The sequence below is a fragment of the Vespa crabro genome, chromosome 4, assembly GCF_910589235.1.
Source record: "Vespa crabro chromosome 4, iyVesCrab1.2, whole genome shotgun sequence".
NCBI lineage: Eukaryota > Metazoa > Arthropoda > Insecta > Hymenoptera > Vespidae > Vespa > Vespa crabro.
This window is the reverse complement of record NC_060958.1, coordinates 10723957-10750006: the sequence shown is the minus strand read 5'-3', so window position 1 is coordinate 10750006 and position 26050 is coordinate 10723957. Positions and strand designations below refer to the sequence as shown.

The 26050-nt window shown below is 34.7% G+C and overlaps 2 protein-coding genes across 4 annotated transcripts in view; both read left to right on the top strand.

Moving 5' to 3' along the window:
• Window positions 1–355: 355 nt before the first annotated feature.
• On the top strand, window positions 356–7351 carry LOC124423447 (CD151 antigen). Its single transcript, XM_046961163.1, has 7 exons — window positions 356–1104; window positions 4975–5071; window positions 5164–5358; window positions 5433–5603; window positions 5703–5795; window positions 6146–6286; window positions 6738–7351. Exons 2-7 carry the CDS (start codon window positions 4994–4996, stop codon window positions 6783–6785), a joined length of 726 nt encoding a protein of 241 aa, XP_046817119.1. The 5' UTR covers window positions 356–1104; window positions 4975–4993; the 3' UTR covers window positions 6786–7351.
• A 6257-nt stretch (window positions 7352–13608) lies between these two features.
• The window catches only part of LOC124423754, a 35226-nt gene continuing 22784 nt past the window's right edge, over window positions 13609–26050 (top strand). For all 3 annotated transcript variants that reach the window (XM_046961890.1, XM_046961888.1, XM_046961889.1), the window contains exon 1: window positions 13609–14149. In XM_046961890.1, the coding sequence (XP_046817846.1) occupies window positions 14112–14149 (38 nt within the window). In that variant the 5' untranslated portion in view covers window positions 13609–14111. The remainder of the gene's footprint in view (window positions 14150–26050) is intronic.

Sequence of the window (26050 nt, the reverse complement as noted above, 5' to 3'; positions counted from 1 at the left end):
ATACTTTTACAATGGATGACGAATTCGTATTATAAGATATTATAATTAGGTTATAGTACGAAGGAGGATAAAAGAGAGAAAGAAAGAAAAAAAGAAAAAAAGAAAGAAAGAAAGAAAGAAAAAAGAGAAAGCAGAAAAATAAATTGGAAGATCAAGTAATAGATAATAAATATTGCGATCGATCGATCGTTCGCGGGCTATTCGAATAGAGAACGTTGATTCGCTTTGTGCGTATTAAAGGCGATTGGAGAGAGTAAAGAGAGAACAAAATAGAGATGATGAGAATGGTATGGGAAGGTTAGAGAGGGGGGATATACGAAGAGGGGAAGAATACGCGCAATGTAACGCATTTCCAGATCGCGTCTTCGTTGCGAAGGACGTGAGGAGAACGGTTCCCCACTTTCGGCGACCTCGAGGGAGAGCGAGAGCGTGTATTTTCCGCGGACAGACATGCAGTACTAAGAGAGTGTTGTTATCGTCATCACGTATTAGTGTCCCATCGTTTTTTTTTCCCTTCCCATTGCCGTAGTGTTGATCATACTATTTGAGTATTCGATTAATATTTAAATCATACGTACAAATTATCTTTCAAAGGAGATATTAAAGAATTAAAATTGAAAAAAAAAAACAAAAGAAAAAGAATACAAAAATATATATATATATATATATAAAAAAAGAAGAAAAAAAGAAAAATCGTCCAATATAATCAACGATCTGTTCTCATTTATATACGTCGATTATCATCGTCGTTTATTCTTTGATTCGTCGATTATAATATAGTTTCGTGTATTTTTCGACGAAAAGATTGAGACAGAGAGTGAGAGAAGGAGAAAGAGGGATTTAAAATCGTATGTACGCGAGAAGTGATCGCACCTCGATTGAATTTCGAAACCGGTTGAAACCGTAGCCATTGGACATCGTTGAAAAGGGCTAAGAGAACCGGTAAGAGAAAGGACGGAAGGAGAAAGGACGTTTACGATTTGAAAGAAGAAATACAAATTTGTTTTTTTTTTTTTTTTTTTCTTTTTTTTTTTGTATTCACTCGATAATCAATCGACGTTTGGAAAACGCTGCTTGGGATCGTTCGAGAAAAGAAGCAAGAAAGTGAGTATTTTTGACATTGTAATTTATCTGATCGTATTTCGTCAAGTTGTTGACGATGATAATGGGAGGTTTCTCTTTTCCTTTTCCTTTGTCCTTTTCTTTTTTCTTTTTTCTTTTCTTTTTTTTTTTTTTTTAGTTTGAACTTCATTTTGTTTTTGTTTCGTTCGAGAAACGAAATTTCTGCTGGATAAGCTCTGCGCATTTTTATGACGAGTCGTACGAGTCCCCCAGTCGGTTTTACTTTCATCTCATTTCACGCGTAATATACTAGAGTAGTATCACAACGTACGGGTTATCGTTGAGAAATCGTCGTTGGTAGTGAACATAAAGGCGCTTTTACACCGAATTACAAAGTATTTGGATTATATATCCAAGATTAAGATCGTTTTATAAATCAATTTTTAAGTTTCAATCACTTTTATTTATCTATCATTATTATATTAATCATTAAAATTTTCTTTCTTTCTTTCTTTCCTTCCTTTTTTTTTTTTTTTTAACGTTTATCATCGACCATTATAAATATTTTACTTTGAAAGTCTTATAGCAAAGTCTCACGTTTAATTAAAAACGTGTTATTCTGAACGAGACTTAAAAACGTAACTGGGTCAGTAATTTTTCTTAGACTTAGGATATTCAAATTAGTTGAATTAGATTCTCAATAATGTTCTCGTACTTTTCTAAGATTAATTTAAGAGACTTAAATTAATATTTAAATTCGTTCGATTTAAAATTAAAAACAAGCAGCACGAGTTTTAAAGTTTACTTCACAACGAATTCGACGAATCGTGTTATTCTGTCGTTTTACGAATATAAAAATAACTCAATTTTATTCGTAAGAAAAAGAAAAACGCACATTGATTGAAGAGGATTCATTAGTTAAGAGAAATGTTAATATGATGATATAATATTTGAATGAAATGAAATTAAAGTAAAAAGAAAAAAAAAAAAAAAAAAGAAATTAAATTTGTAAAACAAACGTAATGGGGAAATTTTATACGTAGTACGCTACGTACATATATTAGAGATCGTTTGATTGGCTAAACGCAAACCAATCCAAACAACGTTTACAAAGAAGTCATATTTTTTTCCATCTACTTTTCTCTTTCTCTTTCGAAACTCCCGCGCGCATGTTTGTTCATGATCACACGTGTCTTGGCCGCAGGTGCTGTTTTAGTGTCATACTTCGAAGAATTTTTTTTTGTGCTACTTTTCTCTCTCTCTCTCTTTCTCTCTCATCTTTCATAGCTTTCTATAATGATTTTCGACGATCTAACGATGTTCTACTATAAGCACTTTTCGATTTCCAATTTTTTTTTTTTTTTTTTCTTTTTTATGAGTATGTTGAAACGAAAAAAAAAAGAAAGAAATAATTGTCAATGATAACAAACATTATCATAATTTTAATTATGCTAACGAACTTTCTTCAATTATATTCGATAACTTGATATTCATTCGAACATGATTATTATTATTATTATTATTATTATTATTATTATTATTATTATTATTATTATTATTATTATTATTATTATTATTATTATTATTATTATTATTAATATTATTATTCTTGTATGCCTCTTTGGAAATTCCTCGTAGAATCGAGTATTAAAAATGATGATGATCTCATGTTAAGCAGATTTTTTTCGAAGGATTTTCTCTGAATGGCGATGACTCAATCGAGCTATTTATTAATTGCAACGTGTCCGTCCGAAATAATACAACATATATTTATTTAGCATGAAATAGAAGTGAGGAAACAAAATGAAAAGGAAAGAGTTAAAAGGAGGAAGAATTATAGATTTGATAGAGTCAAGTTGAGCTAATATTTTTTTCTTTTTTTCTTTCTTTTTTCTTTTTTTTTTGATTTTTTGATGCTAATTTGAACAGATGATAAATTGTAATAATTAAAAAAAAAAAAAAAAAAAAAAAGAAACAAGGGACAATTAATCGTCAAAAAAAAAACGAAGTAATAATCCTTATATGAATTTCATGACAAAAGGAGATAAGGCAAATGAAATTATCACCATTATTAATTTGAGTACTCACGCATACTTTTATCCTTTAGATATTACAGTGGCCATGGATTACTTAATGTAAAGGGAGAATTCACTTTCTCTCTCTCTATGTCTCTCTCTCTCTCTTTCTCGTTTTTCTTTCTTTCTCTCTTTCATTCTCTCTCATATAACGTCTTTTTAAGGTAACACTCTTGCGTGATTGTTAAAGTGACTATGCTTAGGAATGTATTACACGTGTATTATTACGTTAGAACATTATCATGCTTTTTATCAAAACTAACGTGAATCTTTTCGAGATCTAAATGAATGTTTAATTATTGATTAATTATGATGATTTAAGATTGTAATTAATAAGAATAAAATATTACGAGCGTGATTAAAGATATATACTTGTTTATATTAAAATATTATTACGATATCGTTCAATTCGATTAACTTCCCCCCCAAAAAAAAAAAAAAAAAAAAAAAAAAAATAAATTGGACATTATTTATTATTCATCAATTGTAAAAATTGTTGTCGTTTAGTGATATCAAGATCAACTATTAATGAAATTTATTTTACATATAAAAAATTAAGTGCCAATCAAATGTTTCCGTACTGAACTTCAAGAAATTTCTAAAAGTAGAATTAATCGTTTTTGGCCTGTCAACTGTTCATATTGAAGATTTTTTTAATTAAATTTAAACAAAGAAAAATTTAATTAATTCTCTATAATGCCATGTAACAACGAAATCATTTATATATCTCACTTATCACATTTATATATTCATATTGATTAATTTTGATTTTATTTTATCGTGAAAAAAATTAATTGTTACTTTATATTTCTAAAGTTTTTTATATTTTTTAAATATACATATATATATATACATATACATATATATACTATGACTTATTCTCGTTAATCATAATTTTGTTATAGATATGAAACAAAAATTAATTTATAAAGTATTAATATTAATAAGGACGAAATGTAATAAACACGAACGATAGGGAAGACATCGAAGATATCGAAAGTGCAATGACTAATCGAATATCATTGAGACGTTATTTGATTATTCTATCTACGTGATTTCAATGTAAATTCATTCACGTACATATTACTGATTGTTTCTTTTCGAATAGAGCTATTTGATATCATCAAGAACGATTTATTCTTGTCAAGTTCTTAAGTTGCAATCGATTATTGAGACATTCGATAAAATACATAATAACATTAAAGCCTGCAAAAGTTTTTCATTAAAATATTTTTGAAAGTAAAAAAAAAAAAAAAATAAAAAAAAAAAAAATAAAACAGAAAAGAAAAGAAAAGAAATATGAAATCATTACGATATGAAAGTAAGAATTCTTAATATAGGTTGAATTGCAAAGGCGTTCAATATTTCACGTGTTTTAAGGTTTTTTTTTCGTAATCGTGAATGCAAATGAAAAATTTTATGCAATAACTTCGATAATCATGCGTATGCATATAAACGTAGACAGAAATATTCTTGTTAAAATGTCCTCTTGGGGCTTTAAGAATCAGAATGATCCGTGGATTACGCGATTGATCTTAATTCGGATAACGTATACACGATTTATAGAATGGTTCCTGAATTTCTTAAGGACATGCACGTTGAACGTGTCAGGAAAAACAATGTATCGAAAGAGAGAAAATAGTTTCTTTTTAAAAAAAAGTATTCACCATGATGTATGTATGTATGTATGTATATATGAATATATATATGTATGTATTCGTTACGTTCGCGTGTTACAAGATTCTCGATTTCTCGATTTGTTTCGACATCATACTTAAACAATTTCATTTTCTCACGTTTAATTATCGTTTCTTTATACTTATTGTTGTTTTACTAGATCAAGAGTTTAATCTAAGATGGGATACGGTACAGAGATGGACGGCTGCGGCCGTTTTATGAAGTACTCATTGTTCTTTACAAATTTCATCATCTTCGTGAGTATTGATCAAATTTTATCGTTTGATAAAATTTAATAGTTTAACCCATGTCAATTCCATTTAATCAAATTAATTTTTATTACTTTCAGATCGGTGGTATCGTTATAACTGGCTTAGCGATATGGGCATTTGTCGATAAAGTACCTTGGATAGGCGAATTGGTGGGAAACGATTTGTTGACAGGTGCTATTTATGTATTATTAGCTGGTGGAATTTTGGTAGCTATTATCGCTTTCTTTGGATGCGTTGGTGCGTCACGCGAAGTCAAATGTATGCTGGTCACAGTAAGTTCTTATTAAATTGCAATGATATTTTTATTAATGATCTAAGCCAATAAAAAATAATTATTACCTTTCAGTATTTCATAATCGTGTTTTTATTATTCGTGACGATGCTAATTGGCGGTGTTCTCGGCTATGTGTTCCGTGAAAAATTGTTGAACACATTGGAACGTGAAATGTCCGGTAGCCTGAGATTATATGATCATCGCAAATCTGTCCGTGATGCTTGGGATACTACGCAAACCCAAGTGAGTAATAGCTAAAGTAAAACAACGCAAAAAAGAAAAGATATGCTTTCGAACGGAATACGAAAAAAAAAATTTATATATCTTGTTTACAAATTTAAGCTCCATTGTTGCGGTGTATATGTCTGGAGAGATTGGGGAGTTCATGGTCTCCTTGTGCCACAAAGCTGTTGTCGCGAGGTTCAACCCGGACAGGTAAACATTAAAACCTAAAAATTACTTATAAACTCGAAGAATATCAAGATAATAAAAGAATTGTTTAATCCGACGAAAGTGTTCACGGCCGGTTAAATAGATGTCCTTCATCAACCAATGATAACTATTATTATGATTCATCAATGACTTTGTCAGGGCTCGTGAATTCATAATATCTATCGTGTTCGTGTTTATAAACGTTTACTATTTCAAACCAAACAACATTAATTTCCCTCTCGCGATTATTTAATTCATCTAATACTTTTCTATCTTATCCGCTTTCTCACGCTTTCACTCGATCAACTTTCTCAAATGATACCGCCGGTTATTTACCATTGATATGCTTCTAGCGATTTAACTGCAGTTCTGGTGCTGACACAGTAAATCCATCGAACGCTTATCTGGAAGGTTGCCTAAACAGAACGCAAGTTTATATGCAACAGCATGCAGCCGTTATGGGTGGCGCTGGTATCGCTGTTGCGTGTCTCATGGTAAATATTGTTGTCATTGATTTGTCCCTCAATATTACGTATACATTTTGTAATGTATTACGTATTACAATGATCTCATATTTTATATATCAGCGTTATATCAAACAATTTTGAAATGATAGCTGATTGCTTTAATTCAAAAACGAGAAGAATGATTAATTCATAAGAGATGTATAATTTTATCGCGAGAATAATATACAATGACTTTAGTTTACAAAGTTTTTAAAAATTCCATTTATATCACAAATATTACTATATTATGAACATTACAAATAAATGCATTATTGAGCCGCACGATAAAAAGATTTGAGAAAGACTGTCTATATAAATAATACCTTGTTATTACGATAATCGATGACATTATTCCGATGAGAGTTATTTGAAAAGGAAAAAAAAATATAGAGAAAAATTATATAATGTGGTGATTATAAACCTTTATTTTTGCTTTCAGTTCTTTGGCATGATATTCTCTTGTGCATTATTCAAGATGATAGAATGACAAAGCAATGACTACTACGTGTAAAAAAAACATCCCGTGGGTATTCTTTTGATCCAGACAAGCACGGAAGATAATGAAAATCTCCAACGCATACTCGACGATTTTTTTCCTCTTATGAATCACGCGACGATAGATCTTTATCATCGTCATTAATAAATCTGCCTCGGTGTATATCTCAATAACAAATTCTCGCCATTCGTTTTTTTATTCTTCTACAATTCTTATCAAATCATTGTATTCATATACTTCTTCTTTCTATTCCATTATATCTATATCAATATCGTATAGTATATATATATTACATATAAATATATAATATATACAAGTTATTTAAAGAATTTTTCTCACGTATTTTAACGAATCTCACGCATTTTTATGTCCTTTTTTGCGTTTACGTTACGTTAACAATTATACGTAATGTATAAATGTATGATGCTATGTATTATACAAGAAAAATATCGTAAGAATACTGTAATTATTATATTTCTAGCTACAAAACTTTCGATTATATATATACATTATGTAAACTGTAATAATAAAATACCACGATCGACTCGTATCTCTTATTCTTCGTTATTTTACATTCTTTCGATCTTTCTTATTATCGTCATTGTTCGAACATAACGATAACTATTGTCATTCATTCGAATATTTTCCGCTCCGGATTGACGGATTCGTTGTGGACTAAACGTCGCTAGATTCTCTGTCAACGCGAGAACAATGGGACGAATTCTACACATTCCGATGATCGATACTCTTAATAAAGGACAAAAAGAAGAAAAAAAAAAAAAAAAAGAAAAAGAGGAAACCAAGCCGAGTGCCGGCAACCCCTGACGCAACCCCTTTGTGTGAATGTCAAACGTGAATGATATGTCAAACGTCGACATATCATTTCAATTCAATTGTCAACGACAATTTCGATTAATTAAATCGTAAACGATTTATTTCAGACGTACCGTAAAAAAGATTACGGAGAAACAAACGAATATGTAAAAATATATGTTCGCTTATGTTGGTTTAAGTAAAAAAACGTATTCGTTGCTAATTTAATGACAGATATAAAATATCGGTATTTAATTTCGTCAAATGTATGTACACGAATAGGTACATTATTATTGCAAGAATTTCCATTCGTGATTTCCATATCTATCTCTTATGTTCGAACACGATGTTACATGTTCGAACGTATTAGTTGTTTTACGAATTTGAAAGATCACAAAACACGTGGAGAGGATAAGATAAACGTGAAATAGATAAATGAAAAAGTAAAGAAATATTCTTTCTCTCTCTCTCTCTCTCTTTCTCTCTCTCTCTCTCTCTTTCTCTCTCTCTCTCTTGCTTTTTCTTTTTCTCTTAAAAGAAGAAAAACGTTTGCACGAGTCCAGACACGAGGATGCGATGCGAAGACTCCGATAATCGTGGCAGAACGCGCGGAAGAAATTCCCTTCTCTGTAGCGATGCACGAAGAACGTCTCGTGTTTCCAACGAGCCGGAGGAACAGATGTTCGATGCTGTGCTGGTGAGAATCTAGAGGTTATATACGAACGTACCTACCTACCTATCTACCTGCCCACCTACCTACCTACCTACCTACCTACCTACCCACCTACCTACCTAGCTAGCTAGGTAGGTAGAGCTACAGTGACAGAGAGAAAACCGGTTAAGGGATTTTTCCATGTACGCTCGAGTTGCATCGCTTATTTCACTGTAGAAAGATCAAGTAGATGACGATCGTTGGTATTTGAAAACGGTCCGATCCATCGTCCACTTAAATCATTTAATTTATCATTTAAAACGAATTAGATTAACCGAACGAATTAACTCAACGAAAAATATTTATTCAATTTAATGTTGTATACCTTTTTCGTTTCTTTTCTTTTGTTTTTTTTTTCGATTAATTATTTTTTCATCGACGTTCGGCCTTTTTTCTTTTTTTTCTTTTTTAATTTTTTAGTTGTTTGATTTTTTTTTTTTTTTTTTTTTTTCTTAATGCGCAAACCATTTTGAAGAGAAATTATGCATACGCGACGTGATTGGTCCAGCAGAATGATTACCATCCTCCTGGACTTGGTTTACATATGAAACCCTTTATCGAGACGCCTACGTGCATTAAAGCACGACGGGTTGCCTTAATTTAGGCACCATACAAAGGTGAACGTACACATTCATCGATCCACGGAATTCTCATTTCCTTCTAATTATTCCTCCTGTCTCATTAGCGGATCTCATTTTGACTGATTGACTTATCAACGTGACTAAGCTTTCTTAATACCATATAATTTATTTTCTAACGGTTTTCTATCTTATATTCATCTTTCTCTATTTTCTTATAGATTAATATTTTTATTGATTAAATTTTCGTATCAGTAGTTTATCGTATATCATTAATTGATATTATTATTATTATTATTATTAATTACTCTTTTCGCTCGAATTTTAATGATTATTTTATCATTGTAATATGATTTGATTTTTTAAACTAACAAGAAACTACTTTAATTTCAATAAAAAATTCTTTCTCTCTCACTCTCTCTCCCCCTCTTTTAAACCCTATCACGTCTGCGGTACCGTTTCTCTTTCCGAGAGACACTGTTTCAACAACGGGTGGTGACTCGACGTCCATCTCCCTTCGGTTTATTCACCCTAAGCATCATGTATGCGTCACCCTAAGCACGCGCGTCCTTTCTGAGCGAGGCGTGACTGGCTGCCATCCTTTAAGCACGCTCTACGCGTTTCTGCGTGCACACAATTTTCCCTCTTCGCTTTGCTACGATGAAAGACGAAGAGTGTAGTATTCTCTCTCTCACTCTTTCTCTCTCTCTCTCTCTCTCTCTCGCTCTTTTTCACGTTTCTCTCAGTTTAACTTTATCCAGTAGACGTTGCTTGGTAAGTAGACGAGCCGGCTACTGTGCAAACACCTTGTTTGCACAAAACCTGCGATTTGCGCAAACGTCGTCTGTAGCTTTCGCGATGAAAAAAAAAGAAAAAAGAAAAAAAAAAAGAAAGAAAGAAAAAGGAGAAATTTCTTACGGTTACCTGGATTCACGTAGTTTTCTGTATAAGATCATCAAACTTTTTCTTTTGCATCGTTCGTTCGATCGTTCAAACGTTCTCTTCCGAATCGATTCCATTAAATTTTATGACTCGAAAGAAATTGATTTATTATATTTTATTTCATTTTATTTTATTATCGTTCACAATAAAATCATATTAATGAATAAACGATTACTTTCGTTCTGTAGACTGTATAATCGTATTACAATTCTAGAACTATTCCCCTACGGATATAAGTTCACATACCATGAGTAATTCTTGCGTTAACGTGTTCTACTACAAAGGGTTTGCAATAACGAAGAACGAGTCCTGCGCGAATCTGATCAAACGTTCTTGCTCGTTTTCGACAAAGATTACGCTCTTTGCATTAATAGTCGTTAAATGCGAATAGTTAGAGATGATTCTTTCTACGCTTTGCTATCTTCTTTCTCTTTCCTTTATTTCGTTTTTTCTATTTTCCTCGAGGCACACCGTTTCCATCGGATTTGAAATTCTCATTCTTCTTTGATGGGAAAAATGGTCCGGTCGAGAAAATCGTTTAAGCTGCGTCACATTTGCATTTTTTTGCTTGTCAAGCTGGAAGATAGAGAAGACAGAAAGCGAGAGAGAGAGAGAGAGAGACTCTGAAAACTCTTTCGATAGTAACATGCTCTTTATCGGCATTCTTCTCCGATTCTGCAGGACGTCGAGAGAAAAAATTGAAAAAAAAAAAAAAAAAAAAAAAAACGAGAAAATCGTTGCTGAAGTGGGAAAATGCGGATGGGACAGCTAAAGAGAGAGAGAGAAAAAAAAGAGAGAGAGAGAGAAAGAAGAAGAGTGGGAGAGAGAGAAATCCTTCTATCGATTTCGTCTCGGGAATTAAATCGAGAGGGAGAAAGAAAGAGAGAGAGAAAGAGATTCGCCGACGGACGTATCGTCGAAAGCGTTTCTTTTGTTCGTGACGAGCACTTTTCTCGATTAATTTTCACGTTCGAAAGAAAAAAAAGAAAAAAACAAAAAAAAAAAAAAGCAAAATTTCCTATGACTACGTGGACTTTGCCGTTCGTGTCGTTGTCGTCGTCGTCGTCATCTACTTCCATTCGAGATAGTTTCTTTCAAACGTTTCTCCTTTCGCATCTCTTCTTCGCTTTGCTCGTTGAATTTTTGTGGAAGAAAAAAAAAAAAAAAAAAAAAAAATAGAGACGATTCCGTTAACGAGAACTGGAAAAATTTGCAGGGGACCAAGAAGAGGGGGAGGGGGGATGGAAAATAAATTCTCGATACGAGAATCGCTTCGTGTGGAAATAAAAGGGTGAAGGAAGAAAAAAAAAGGGAACATGCAGAGAAAAGAGGAGAGGAAAAAATGAGTGGAAGAAAAAAGAGGAGAAAGAGAAAAGATGTGAAGAAAAAAAAAAAAAAAAAAAAAAGAACCTAGGGCAAGGAAGATGGGCCTTCTCGTACAGGCATACAAAAGTGCATCTCTCGTCGAGCGTTAGAATCTTCTTCCGAGACGGACGGAGGGATGGAAAAAGAATAAGACAGTGCCGGCGGTCTTGCCGGTAAAAAGAAAAGGAAGAAGTGAAAGAAGAAAGATCGCAAACACGGAAAGTAGAGCAGTCGAGGTGAGTGCACGCATGGGCACAGTGTGTTCCGGCTTCTATGAAGGAGGCCCAAGCTTAAATCGGAGCTAAGTATCTAGCTATATATATATATATATGTTGGTACGTACATACCTAAGATAAGAAAAGAAGAAGAAGAAGGAGAAAGAGGAAAAGGAAGAGGAAGAGGAGGAGGATGAGGAGGAGGAGGAGGAGGAGAAAGAACAAGAGAAGCGAAACGAGAAGACCAGACGGAGGTTGATTTCGAAAGAGTCGAAAGATTATTACGCGTTGCCGTTAATGAAAGAAGGAAAAATAGAGTCCTTTTCACGCTTTATGCATCTTTCTTCCTACCTCTTTCTTTCTCTCTCTCTCTCTCTCTCTCTCTCTCTCTCTCTCTCTCTTTTTTTCTCTCTTCCTTCCTTTTTACGTTTCTAAGTTCAAAGTGGAAAGAAGCACGAACAAAAGATACTTTCGAGAAACTCAACGAGTCGACCAGACGTAAAGCTTGTACATATGTACGTATCTATCTACCAGTGAAAATCTTTCGAATATTTAGAAAGGAACTCGCTACTACTACTACTATTGCTACTATACTACTACTATTATTACTACGAGATGCTTTGGGATTTGAAATTTTAACGATCGATAAAATATGTTGAAAGGAAAGGAAAGAAAAGGAAAAAAAAAAGGAAAAAGGAAAAAGAAAAAAAGAAAAGATACGTGGAAGGAAAGTTTCTGTTCTTTTATATATAATATTATATATATATATATATATATATATAACTTTTTTGTCATTTCCTACCCTGCGTCTTTTTAAAAACGCTAAAGTTACCCGTTTATATACAGAACGCTAGCTTCTTTTCAAGAGATAATAAATCGTGGACGATAGGATAAGAGGTATTATGGGCGGGAAGGGGATGGTAAAAGGAAGGTAAAGAAAACTATTATGATATAGAAAACGTGAGTTTAAAAGATCGATAAGCTTTACAATTTCTCATTGTCGATGCAAATTCGTACTACTTTGCTTTTACCCCTCAAGAATTAGGTAATCATCTATAAGCGTTTGGATATCCAATTGACACACGAAATGAGAGAACGAATGTTTTACGATATATCAGGACGTGATAAAATACTTGATGATAAATCATTTCTCGATGGGCAAACACGTAACAGGAAGAAATCGATCTCACGAGTTATGATAGTTGTCTCTTGATTCATTCGGGTAAACGAAAAATAAAAGGAGGAAGGTATAAAAAGGAGAAGTCGTGAAAATACGAGGATCAACTTCCGCTCTCAAGCTCGCGACAATTTAGATTTTTATCTCGAACAGGAGAGCTCGTTATCACCTGTTCCGTTGAAGATGTAGATGTGATTAAGAGGGATCGACCGAGATCCCGAGTAAGATCTCTTGTTACGAACGAGCATCGTTTACTTCTCTTATTCTCTCTTATCTTCTTTCTATTCTGATGAAAGAGACAGAGAAAGAGAGAGAGAGAGAGAGAGAGAGAGAGAGAGAGAGATAAAAGATGAATAGACCAGGAGGAAAGATGTTATGCGATATTACCGCTTGAAGCCAGAACTATAGAAAGCAACGAAATACGAGAATCCATTCACGAGTGATTTACGTTATCTTAATTGAAAAAAAAAAGGAAGTAAGAAAGAAAGAAAGAAAGAAAGAAACATAGAATTTGTTAAGGAGAAATATAAGGGAATTACTAGGATAGAAGGGAAGAAGGAAACGATCGAGAAAAATCTCATTAGCGCTGATTTCCAAGCTAAGGAAATTCATTTATATATATCTGATATTTTAAAGGAGCATTTTCTCAATTTGCCGACTCGGTAATTTTTTTTCCAACGACTATTGGACTTTGCCATCTCTTTTTCTCTCTATTCATACATCAGCAACGAACCTTAAGGCTCGCGCGGGTGTCTGATTGCAAACGCGGCAGAGTGCCAGGCAGACGGTTCTGTCAATCCCCCACCACCAGTACGTTGCCGTCGCTACCGAATGCCTCCTTCACTACCACCAACAACAGCAATATCGGCATTGTTACCACTACCAACAGATCGTTCCTCCTCCATTTCCACCGCCACCGCCACCGCCACCACCACCACCACCTCCATCGGCGGTGGCACCGGCAGGAGGCCACCATTGCCACCACCATGGAAACCGACCAGACGACGACGAATGCGCATTCTGACTTCAGTCCAGCCGACGGTTTCAACCTGTCAGGTCGTCGTACAGGTGCTGGCAGGCGTGCAGAATAATAGAATCGTTTCGTCGATGCGATCGTTTTTCCCTCCTATATTTTTTATTATTTACTTCGTACACTTTCGACGAGTTTATTGTTTGTCTATCGATCGATTGATCGGTCGGTAGGACGGTCTGTTGTTAATCGCTCGGGAAAAATCGGTTCGATGAAAAATTTTTAAATCGATAAAACATCGGAGTGAACTATTTCTAGGAGAAGAGAGTATATGTCAGTGAATAGAGAGGACATCATCCTCTCTGTTTCTCTATATCTCTCTTTCTCATATTTTCTGACACATACGCATACGAACGAACGAACGAACGAACGAACGAACGAACGCACTCACGCACGCACGCTCTTCTTCTTCTTCTTCTTCTTCTTCTGTCTGGGAGTGTTAACAAGGGCGTGCTCCAGGGCCAAGATATATATGGAACTACCCCATGGATAGTAACATGTCTACTGCCGCCTTCATGCACCGGTATGGGAACTCTCAGTTAGATCGATAACTTCTCTATTTCTCTCTCTTTCTATCTCTCCCTTTCTCCCTTTCCTTATGGCTTCCTGTTCCTTGTCCGCGCCCCCAAACATTTGCTCGTTCTATCCTTTCTATTAAAACCAAAGGTTTAAGAAATTTTCGAGATCGAATTAATGAGAAAGCGAGAGAAAGATTGAGAGAGTGTGTATGTGTATGTATGTGTGTGTGTGTGTGTGTGTGTGTGTGTGTGTGTGTGTGTGTGTGTGTCTGTGTGAGAGAGAGAGAGAGAGAGAAAGACTCGTTACTTGTTTGTTGCTATGCAGAGGTATGCCGTTTTGGCGGTACCAGCCAAGGCTGTAAAAATATTCTCACAAATAACAATAATTCAAGATCTTCCGTTTTCCGATTGTTGCGTCAAGTGTTATAACCTTGATTATGGCATTTTATCATTTCTCTTATCATCTTCTTTAGCACTGACGTACAACAAGGATAACGATAACGACGATGATGATGACGATGACAAAGACAAGGAAGAATCGTGGTATTTTGTTTCCATGTGAGCGATACGCGGTCGATAATGAACCTCACGCTCGTTTCTATACGGCCGGTGTATCCCCTTTCTCCAAAAGTGCGTGCGCCACAATTTCGTTCGAGCACGTTCCTGGTCATCATCGTCGTCGTCGTTGTCGTCGTCGTCCACCCTCTGCAAAAGTCTCATTTTTAAATGAAACATATCACGGATACTTCGCCATTAATTTCGCCATGAAGTCGTTTCTAGTTTCTTTTTTTATTTTTCATCTTTCCCTTAGCTTTTGTTTTTTTTTTTTTTTTTTCATCTAGTACCTTCCCCAAATCGCGTTTATCCGTTCATAAAGGTCTCTCGGCTTTGTCGGGACAAGTGCCTCGTTCAATTCTCTCCTCTCGTTTTCAGAGTCACCGCCCTCGTTTGCACAACGTGCCTCATGAAATGCTACTAATACGCAAATAACATCTCTCTCTCTCTCTCTCTCTCTCTATTTATTTTATATTTGAACAAATGCGCGTGTATACGTATAACTTAGATAATAAATGCTAATGTCTCGATCGAATCGTGAGAATTATTAAGCGGAAATATCGCTCGAGATATTCTCGTTAATGGAGGAAAGAGAAGATTGGGAGGGGGAAAGTCTTGCACGTAAAATGTATTCAAATGTTAAAACGTTGTAATCTTCTCTCGTGAAAAAGTTTGTAAAATAGGCAGAAAGAAATAGAGAAAGAGAAAGAGAGAGGGAGAGAGATAATAAGAAGCAACGTCTTATGAGCGACGTTCGAGAAACCAAGAGGTTATTTAGGTAGTCTACGGCATTCTATTAACCTGCATTTTCACGAGCACCGTCACCTGTTCTGTTCCCTTGGAACAACACAGTGTCGAATCGGACCAGCCCGCTTTCCTTGAACCTGCGGATACCGCAGCCATTGACCGCGACTCTTTCCTGTTCTCCGTGACGAAGGGGCGTGTATGTATGCTCCTTCTCTTTCTTTATCTCTCTCTCTCTCTCTCTCTTTTTTTGTCTCTCTCTCTCTCTCTCTCTCTCTCTCGTATTAACTCTATCCGTCTTCCCTTTTCTCGACCTTTTTTTCTTAAACATTTTCTTTATTACCATCTCTTTCCAGTCGAGAATACGCTTTCGAGAGACGCGATCATCCCGGTGCAGATTAAAATCATTACTACGCATCGCGCAAAATAAGATACCGCATTCCATGCGACCATCGATATTTCTATATATTACTATTACTAAGTTCTTCGTCGATATATATATATATATATATATATATATATATATATATATATATATACATATATAAGTAGAAATATCTATCTATACGTTTTGCGATATGTTGTGTATCTCGATCGTTTGATAGAACGAATCGACGTTACGACGTTGCTCCGCGTGCGACCGTATAAAATTACGGGAAATATCAACTGATGAAGGTCGTGGCTGCTAGAGACTAACAAGAAACGATATTTGAATCGAGAACGAGTCTAACGTAAAATATACGAAGAACGTATGAGGTGTTTCAGTTTGTTCGATCTTTTATTTTTCGTTTTTCTTCTACGGTTTTTTTTTTCTTCTTTTTTCTTTTCTTTTTTTTTTTTTTTTGCATAAAATATATACTCGAATTAACAGAAGATAGTGCGGATCCGCGATATCGTACGGCAAAGTGAAGACATTACGTTCGTTATCCTAATCTCTTTGGAAGCTTTTCATGGCCGTTCGTAAAACAACAACGATCCACAACAGCCTTCCTGACCCCTCCGTTCGAAGGGGGCCGAGTATGGTGCGCTTAGTCATTCTCCGCATTAATTCCCACTACGTTACCCTCCTATCTTCGAGCCCCACTTGCAAGTCCAAAGTGCATCCCCGTGTTTCAATCGATAAGAATGACTGCAACGCGGAGGAGACACGTACGGAGACATACAAAGGCACCAAACGGGTAATCGATACGAGTCTATCTCTCTTCCTATCTCTCTCCCTTTCTCTTTCTTCTCATCCCTTTTATATTATCTTTCTCTTTCTCTCGAGAAGTATAGTCAATTCGATGTCCGATTAAGATAACTAATTCTATATATCTCGATTTCGAAGATTGAAATTTGCTTCCGATCCCAATTGAATTTTTAAGAATTAAATTACACCGAATTACACGGCACTGAATTTAAATTTTCCAAGTAGCTATAGGCAGACAATCGAGATAAGTTCTCCGTTGTTTTACGACTCAATCGTTAAAGGAACACGAGGTCCGGCTAAGTGCAATCCATTTGATACAAATCGTTCGATCGCAATGGTATAGGAACGTAAGTACTAGTCCTTCGACCTTCATCTTTCTTTCTTGGCGACGTATAAATTTCTCAGTCGGTACAACAAGATGTAGGGGACGAGGATCGCGCGCTGGAATTTATCGAAGCTCCGTTCGCATTTTCCTTGCGCATATCTTTCTACTGATCGTGCGTTACCTCGACACCTATATATTTATACATATATATATATATATATATGTATATATATATGTATATGTATTACATACATATATGGGTCTGTAATTGTATGGATTTAAATTGGGCGTCTAAGTTGCATCTGATTTTCATCTTGACACTTACATACATATGTACATCTATATATATATAGTTTGAGTTGCATAAATAACTATATTTTTTATTTTAGACGGAACAATGAATTTTATCGAAGCTTTATATTGAACTGTCGTTCTTATTAGATAACTACTATTTTATCATATTTCTCTCTATTTCTCCTTAGATTATATATGTTTTAACGTAGCGCGGAGTTATCGTTAACTTGATTCAAAATACAAAAGGAGAATAGTTGCTTTTCTTCTTTTTCTTTTTTTTCTTTCTACCTTTTTTTACATTTTCGATATTTAAAACAGTCAAGGCACGTGAAACATTGTTTCTTGTGAAAAACGAAGAATGAGCGTCTAACTGGAGCACCGATGCTGGAGGACGATGGAAAAAAAGTCATGGCTACGGTAACCGGTCATGCGCTCTCTCTCTCTCTCTGTCTCTCTCTGTCTCTCTCTGTCTCTCTCTGTCTCTCTCTTTGGTTTGCCGAGATAAGAACGTGATACTTTGAGCATTACGGAAAGAATAAGGTCAACGGCTGGTATTAGACCCGCATTAGACGCGTTAAAAGTGCATTCACACGAAGCTAAAGCTTCGTGAAACTTCCGATGCTACCGGCACGTAAGTAAATAAGTATGTATCTGCAGCATCGTTCGTGATGTGAATTTCATTTTGTTTCACTGAAATTAAGTTGATCGTGAGAGTAACACGTTTCTATACAAACATAATGTAATCCTGTATAAATAAAATGGAAGATTAGAAAAAATTACGTTTTATCGTTAAATCTATATCTTCATTGAGAATTTTTTAATGCGACTGGAGTTTTTTCTGTTTTTTATTTTTTTTTTTTTTTTTTTTATTTATTTCTTTTGTTTCTTTTTTCTTTTTTGTTTTTTCTTTTTTTTTTTTTTTTTTTTTAATCTCGATATGTAATCAATTATTTAGAAAAGTAGTTGCAACGGAATTTTTAACGTCGTTGAAAACTTCGTAACATTGTGCTAGATCCTATCTAATTTTGATTGTTTCTTCGACGAAAGTCAATAATAAAATTCAAACATAAAAGCTATTAAATCGAAATATATTTGACTGTTAAATTTTAACGACGTGAGTTAGATTTACGAAGTAGTATTTATTATTGGCTAGTTAAATGTTTATCTTCGTTTTTAATCACAATTGTTTCTTCGATACAATACGAGAACATTCACGTATATATCTTTGACGAATAGGGTGTATGAACGACGACGATCCGGTAACGGAGAACTGCAAAGTGAAACTCGCGGAAGGTTTCCTATAGGATTACACGAACATCCACGAGAACGAGCCCAGCCTGGTCTGGTCCGTTTATGTCGGTACCGAAACTCGTTTTACTCGTCGAACGATATCGGATACCATAGCGAGGTATGCTCTTGTATTTACTTACGCGCCACCCGGAAGATTGATCAAACGGAAATGGTCCACGAAGTATCTGCGAACTCCTGAGATTCTTCCAAAGTTCGAATATCTGCTTCCTTTTCTCGAAATTCATCGATGTCCTTAATTTATTACAAATTCAGAACACTCTCAAACTTAGACTCTTGCTCAATCCTAAAATAATTTATTTATATATACATATATATATATATATATTTATTTATTGTAACTATTAATTAAAGTAAAAATATATTTACGTATTATATAATATATAAATAATGGATAAAGAGAGAGAGAGAGAGAGAGAGAGAGAGAGAGAGAGAGAGAGAGAGAGAGAGAGAGAGAGAGAGAGAGAGAGATTTTGTATGTAAGTACATATGTATATATATATATATATAAATAGATTATTTATGTAATGTAAGATTGTTGTATATTAATATATACTATGAGATATTTGTACAATAGAAATCCATTTCCATATTTTTCATATTTCTACTCTACAAATATTAAAGTTTTTCAATGTATATATCGATAATATGAAACATAGTTGAGATATATGTAATTATATATATATATATATATATATATATATATATATATATATATATATATATATATATCTAACAGATGTTTAAGTACCTATCTATAATAAAAATTTCATTTATTTTCCTTTCGATTAAGAAAAAAAAAAAAAAAAAAAAAAAAAAAAAAAACAAAAAATAGATAATAGAAATAGATTTTATCGTATTTATTAGAAATTGCAAGATAAAATCTATTTGATAATTATCAATTCTCGAGGTACGATTGTACTTTAGAAATAAATATTTTATATAAATAGAAAAGAAATATACAATTTGTAAGGGAAAAATATGAAGAAAATACGAAATGTTTTATTTAAATGTGTGAACAAGTTTTCATGGGAAAACATAGAAATCAACATAACTTTTAATATTCGTCAGAATAGAAAGGAAGAGAATTTTCGTGGTATTGTTTCTACCTTAGAAGGAACAATACCCGTATCGGTAGATGACGTTTACGGGTATAGAGAACCCGGAAGAGGGAGGAAAGAGGAAGAAGAAAAACAAGAAGAAGAAGAAGAAGAAGAAGAAGAAGAAGACTGATAGAACGGGTCGACGGAGAGTTAAGAGAGTTACAAGGAAGAGAAGGATTATTATAAGTCGACGCATCGAGAAATCTCGCGATCGATTCGCAGAAAGTCACGGCCTCGAAGCTACGAGATATTTCCTGTCGACGAGTTTCCGAGGTGTTTGACTTTTCTGCGATCTAACATAGGATCGTTATTAAATGACCGTTAAACGATCAACTACGTTTATCTTGATCAGATGTATATATATATATATATATATACATATATATATATATATATCTATATAACTAGGTTTTAAATCGATTAAATCTTATCGAGGAAACTTTATCGAGGAAATCAGAGACATCGATGCTCGTATAAGATCGATAAATCGATTAAAATTCTATACTGTTATACCATAAAAAAGAAAAGGAAAAAACAAAAAAAAAGAAAAAGAAAATCGACATTTACATTAGGATCGATAGATCCGATCGGACAATTAAAAAATATTTCATACGAAAATTCAATCAATTTTGAATAATGATACTTCGAATAATCTTGATATCATATTTTTCCCTTAGAGAAAATTCTTAAAACTGAGAATTAAGAAATGTTAGGATCGTTAAAGGAAATCAACGAGAAACGATGTATAATTTCCGAGCGGTCTCCGGGAATGCTCCGAGCACATTGCACGGAACGCAAGGAACGTCGTTCGTTCGAGAAACGACCCACGTCTCGAGCATTTATCGTACAAACCCGGAAGATCGATGGAGAGGAAGTCGTTCATAAGCGTAAAACACACTCGATGTCGTACGGAGAATAAAAACGATCTTGTCTAGTACACGTCGATGATCATACGAACCTCCTCTCTTTCTCTCTTTAAGTTCTCTTTCTTTTTATTCGTTTATTCATTGATTCTTTACAATTATTATCGATTATTTAACGGATATATAATCTTTGTCGATGAACGATCGGTCATTTTCTGAGTCATTTTATTCATTTTAATAATATCTCCTTTATGATTATCCAAACGTATTGATATGATAACACTTGATACTACGTAAATAAGTAAAAGTCGAGTCGAGGAAGCCTAATGCACTTTTACGATTTTCAAACATTATCCTATCATTTTCTAAGAGCATAAGATTATTATTATTAATAGAAGTTAGAAGAATCGTAAGAGAGATTTTAAGTGACGATATACAAACATATTACGGATTCATTTATTTTACGCTATGTGGAATTATAATGTTTTTTTTTCTTTTCTTTTTCCTCTTTCTTTTTTTTCTTTTTTTTTTTTCTTTTAGATTTTTCTTACTCCCGATATTTCTCAAGCAAATCGAATGGCAAAGGAAACGCCAATTATGTTTCCGTGATAGAACGACGTTCCCTGACGTGAATTAGCATTCATCGATTCGACTAACTAGTCTTTCGAAGGGAATCGACAACAAAGGGAGAAATAGGATTATGGACGGAGGTAGTACTATTAAATGACGAGAAAGAGAGATAGATAGATAGATAGATAGATAGATAGAAAGAGAGAGAAGTGAAGGAGAGGAGAAACTTGTATACGTTCGTGGCAATAACAGTGCATTAACCGCGACGTTATGCATTAAGGAGGACGTATAATGAGAGAGGTCCTTCTGCATAGTCAGGACTGCCGCAAAGGCCGTAAGTTTCATAACTCACGCGGTGATTTTGGGGCCAAGCTGTGCAACTCAGCCGAAAGAGAAAAAGTCTCGGCCTACTTTGTCCGTCGTATTTATGAAAAATGACAATGGCAGGAGATCCAAATTGTTAGGAGAAAAAGAAATACATAGACAGATAGACAGAGAGAGAGAGAGAGAGAGAGAGAGAGAGAAAATGTAAGTAGATTCCATTCTAAGAAGAATAATCGTTTTAAATACGTTCGACTCTCGGTCGTCTATCTCGTATGTCTGTACGTCGTCGAGCCGTGAGAAACGCGAGTAAAGTTAAGAGTATAGCTCGTAAGGAGAACGTTAAAAGGAACGAAGGTATGCGAGAATAAGAAGAAGAAAAAGAAAAAGAAGAAGAAGAAGAAGAAGAAGAAGTGGAAGAGGAAGAGGAAGAGGAAGAGAAGAGAAGAGGCAAGCAAGGAAAGGGCAAAGCAAGCAGGGTGCTTCAAGGGAGATTAGTGCGATGGGATTTAACGCAACCACATACGGCGAGCACGCATATCATTGGTACTAAGCAAACGAACGAATCTCCGCACTTCGTAAGTCATTATTAACTCGCGTAATTATCTGCTCGAGCCGAAGATGGTAGCTCCCGTGCGGGAGCTCGAAAAAGACGAAGAAGAGGAAAGGTAAAATGAGAAAGAAGAAGAGGATGAGAAGAAGAAGAAGAAGAAGGAGGAGGAGAAGGAGGAGAAGGAGGAGGAGGAGGAAGGAAAAGAAGAGAACGTTGTTAAGGATAGGTATTTAAATTGGCCTTAGTCAAAGGAGATACGCCGTCCTTTAGGAGGAACGACCATAGCCGCACGCGATTATCTCAAAATACGTCTCTCGACGTATTCCAGTAACTTCCTTCTTCCTAGTCCTTTCGAGATCATCCTCCTCCTTATTCTTTTTTCTTTCTTTTCTTTTTTTTTTTTTTTTTCAAAGATCTTCCATATTCTTCGATCGTTCTTCAAATCAATTTCATTCGATCTTTTCAATCGAAATAATGTTTCAAACTTTCGTTTCAAATCTCTTACCGAGCGAAAGTTTCGACAATTATATCGTGAATTTAATCGTCCGTATTTTCTTTACTTCCGCTCGATAAACCAGAACGAAAGAGAGAGAGAGAGAGAGAGAGAGAAACCCTATAACTGCGTGCTTTCTATAAGAACGGTTTTACGCAAAGTACCTATGTAAGTACGTACAACAACGTACTACACTCGATTTACCTAGTCGCGATTTTACGAGCGATTTTCACGCGTACCTACTTACACTCACCGTTTTCATAATCGCCGGCCACCACTTCTTTCCCCGTGGTGAATTACGAGCCGGCGACGTGGGAAACGTCGAAACTTTACGACGAGACGTTCTTTCCACGAGCGAGCGCGCGCTAGCGTACACCGATCATTCGAGAGACGCCGGGAAATCGATAACGAGACGACCGATTCGATATTACTTTCAACTCATCCACGATGATTTACTTTCTATTTTTTTTTTTTCTCTATCTTTTTTCTTTTTTCTATAACTTCGGCGAGCATTCCTTTATGGTTCGTTCGTGTTTTCTCTTTTTCTTTTTTATGAAAATACCTAGAAAAATAAAACGATTATATAGTAATTAACAAAGTATATATTTCTAGTATTTATTTCTCGCAAATATATATATATATATATATATATATATATATATTCAATTTTTTATAGATAATTACGATCCGTAGCTTATTGTTAGTCTAAAAAAATTCTAAGAAACATAGACATTTATTCAATAACGAACAATCGACTGTACGCGCAATCGAATAGCAAGTTCCTCTTTTGTTGTCCGAAACTCGAACACCTGTCGCTCCATTCGCTCGACAATTCTGAGAGCTAAGTTCTCTCCGCTTCCTCCTCCAATTTTTCTTCATCTTCTTCTTCATCTTTTTTTTTCATCATCATCATCATCATCATCATCATCATCATCATCATTTTCTTTTTCTTCTACTTCTTATATTTCACGCCAGTATAATCCACGTTTTTCTAACAGAGATCCTTCGAACGATTAGAGGAACTGTAACACCCGTGTATAACGGGCTATTGTTTCTCTTCTCTCATTTCTAACTAGTTCCGAAACAATACTATAAAAGGTCGCTTCGAAATCGGTATATCGAACGAGTCGATCACGAAGTCTAACCTGCGTAAAAAGGGTAAACTCATTAGTTCCCGTTTAATGGCGCGTTTAAGTCTCTCGTAAAAGATGATTTTAAATTCTTCCTGCAATATATGTATATGTACACATATATATATATATATGTGTGTGTGTATGTGTATAAAATCTATAACATATATATATATATAATAAACACACACATACACACATTTTATCTGCAACGTGTTCCATTGGCCGTGTTGGAAATTCGATGTGCGTGAGAAAATTCGAGATATCGAAGAGAGATGACGAAGTTACGAAGAAGAAGAATATTGCATAATTACGGATTGCGATGACGGGTATTACGACGTTCGAAAAGTGGAAGTGAAGCAAAGAAAGACGCATTTATGCGTACGAACAAATGTACATATTTATATGTATACGTAAAGAGAGGATGACACATGACGCTAAGTTTCTCTCTCTCTCTCTCTCTCTCTGTCCTTTTCTTTGAATGTCTGTCTTTTTCTCACGCATGAACAAGTGGAATCGCGAAGGAGAATACACATGTGCATATATATATATATATATTTATACGTAGCGAGTAAAATGCTTCGACGATCGTTTTATATAGCAACAGCTGGAATACAAATACATGAGAGCGTACGTGTGTCATGGGAAAGGTCACTTAAAAATCTTACCTCACACTGAGCGTTCGCGCAAGCAGCATTAGCGGAATCTCGAGTGGAACCCAGTCGGTTATCTCTTTAGATGCCATGGAATGGAAATTATATCCACGACGCGTTAGGATCGCACACCGATAAGAGGACCCCCGTGTTGATCGTTTGCCGTTCTCGCCACAACTTCTTCTACTTATTTTTCTTCTTCTACTTTTTTTCTTTTCTTTTTCTACTTCTTTTTCTTCTTCTACTTCTCTTTTCCTTTTCTACTTTTTCTTCTAGTTCTTCTTTGTATACTTTTTCTAAGAGAGCATCTCCAGTTTAACTTTCCAAGCTCAGTCTACCATGACGATGAAATATGTTTCAAAGAAACAAGATTCGATCGATAGATCGATAGATCGGAATCATGGCTGGGAATAAATCGGTAATTAAACCTTGCCTCACGCATTTTATTTTTAACGCCCATCCGTGAACGCTTTTACAATAATAATACTTACGTAGAAAAAGAGAGAGAGAGAGAGAGAGAAAGAAAATCGATCTTAAAGGTCGATTCACTACTACTTCGTGATCAACGATTCGCTCGTGTTTCTCGCTAGAATGCTTCAGAGTTTTATATAAATGTATATTCACTTTTTTTATTTCTTTCTCTATTTTTTTCTTTTTTTTTGTTACCGTAAACCAGACCATTGTTATTTCGTAGTAAAATCTTTTTATTATAACTTCATAAATATGTATTTATATTATATAGAAGCATTAATTATAGATATATATATATATATATGAATATATTATAGGACTCTATTGTAATTAAATAAGAAATCGATCATATCTTACGTTTTATTTCGTTTCATCTTATTAACAACGAATAGACGGGATCATTGATATGGTCCAACGAACTTTCGCTGTTTCTATCTTCCGGTGAAAGATCAAATCCAACAGATGAGAGACGTTAGCGAGGACGAAGGAAAAGGAAAGTGAAACTTTCTTGATACGTTCTCTTTTAGAGTCGATCTTTTTTCTTTCTTTCTCCGTTTTTTTTTTCTTTTCTTTTCTTTTCTTTTCTTTCATTGTCTTCTTCTCCTTTTTTTTTCTTTTTCTTTTTTTTGTTTCGCTATAATTTCACCAGAGGACCAGAGATTCCGATGATTCGAGAGAAACGAGTTGATTTCCGATTCGACGGAAAGTAAAGAGGGGCGGAACGGAGGGTGGGAGGGAGGGAGATCAAGGTTAACTCGAAGACGGAAAGAGGTCGATGATCTTGAGAGGATCGACGAAGACTTGTGAATCGAATTCTTTGAAGAGATTATATCTCTTTTAAATTATGTGTATATACGACGATGTATTGTGAATCGTCGTCGTCATAGTCGTCGTCATAGTCGTCGTCAATAGACGTAACTTTACGTTTATATATCTAATCATACAATATACATATATAAACGTTATATAACACGCATTGATCTTACGTATTATCCTTCATGCTTTTCTATAAAGACAACGACGAACTTGTTACGAACTCGAATCGGCCAATTGACGCCTCGAAACTTTCCTTTCCTTATACGATGAACTCGGTGAAAACCGCGCGCTCAGCCACATTAGGATTAGGAATATATACAACTGACAATTATTCGCCGTATAAAGGGAAGTGGAATCGTGCCGAGCAGCGCGGAAAAGAATCCAACGATTTCTCGGAACTTTACGACACGCAAGATCGCACCTTTTGTTTCTCCTGTAATTTTCGTCTTCTATTATGTTATTGCAAAAATTCGTATAGTAATATTGCATTATGAGAGAAATTTAATGCAGATAAAAAG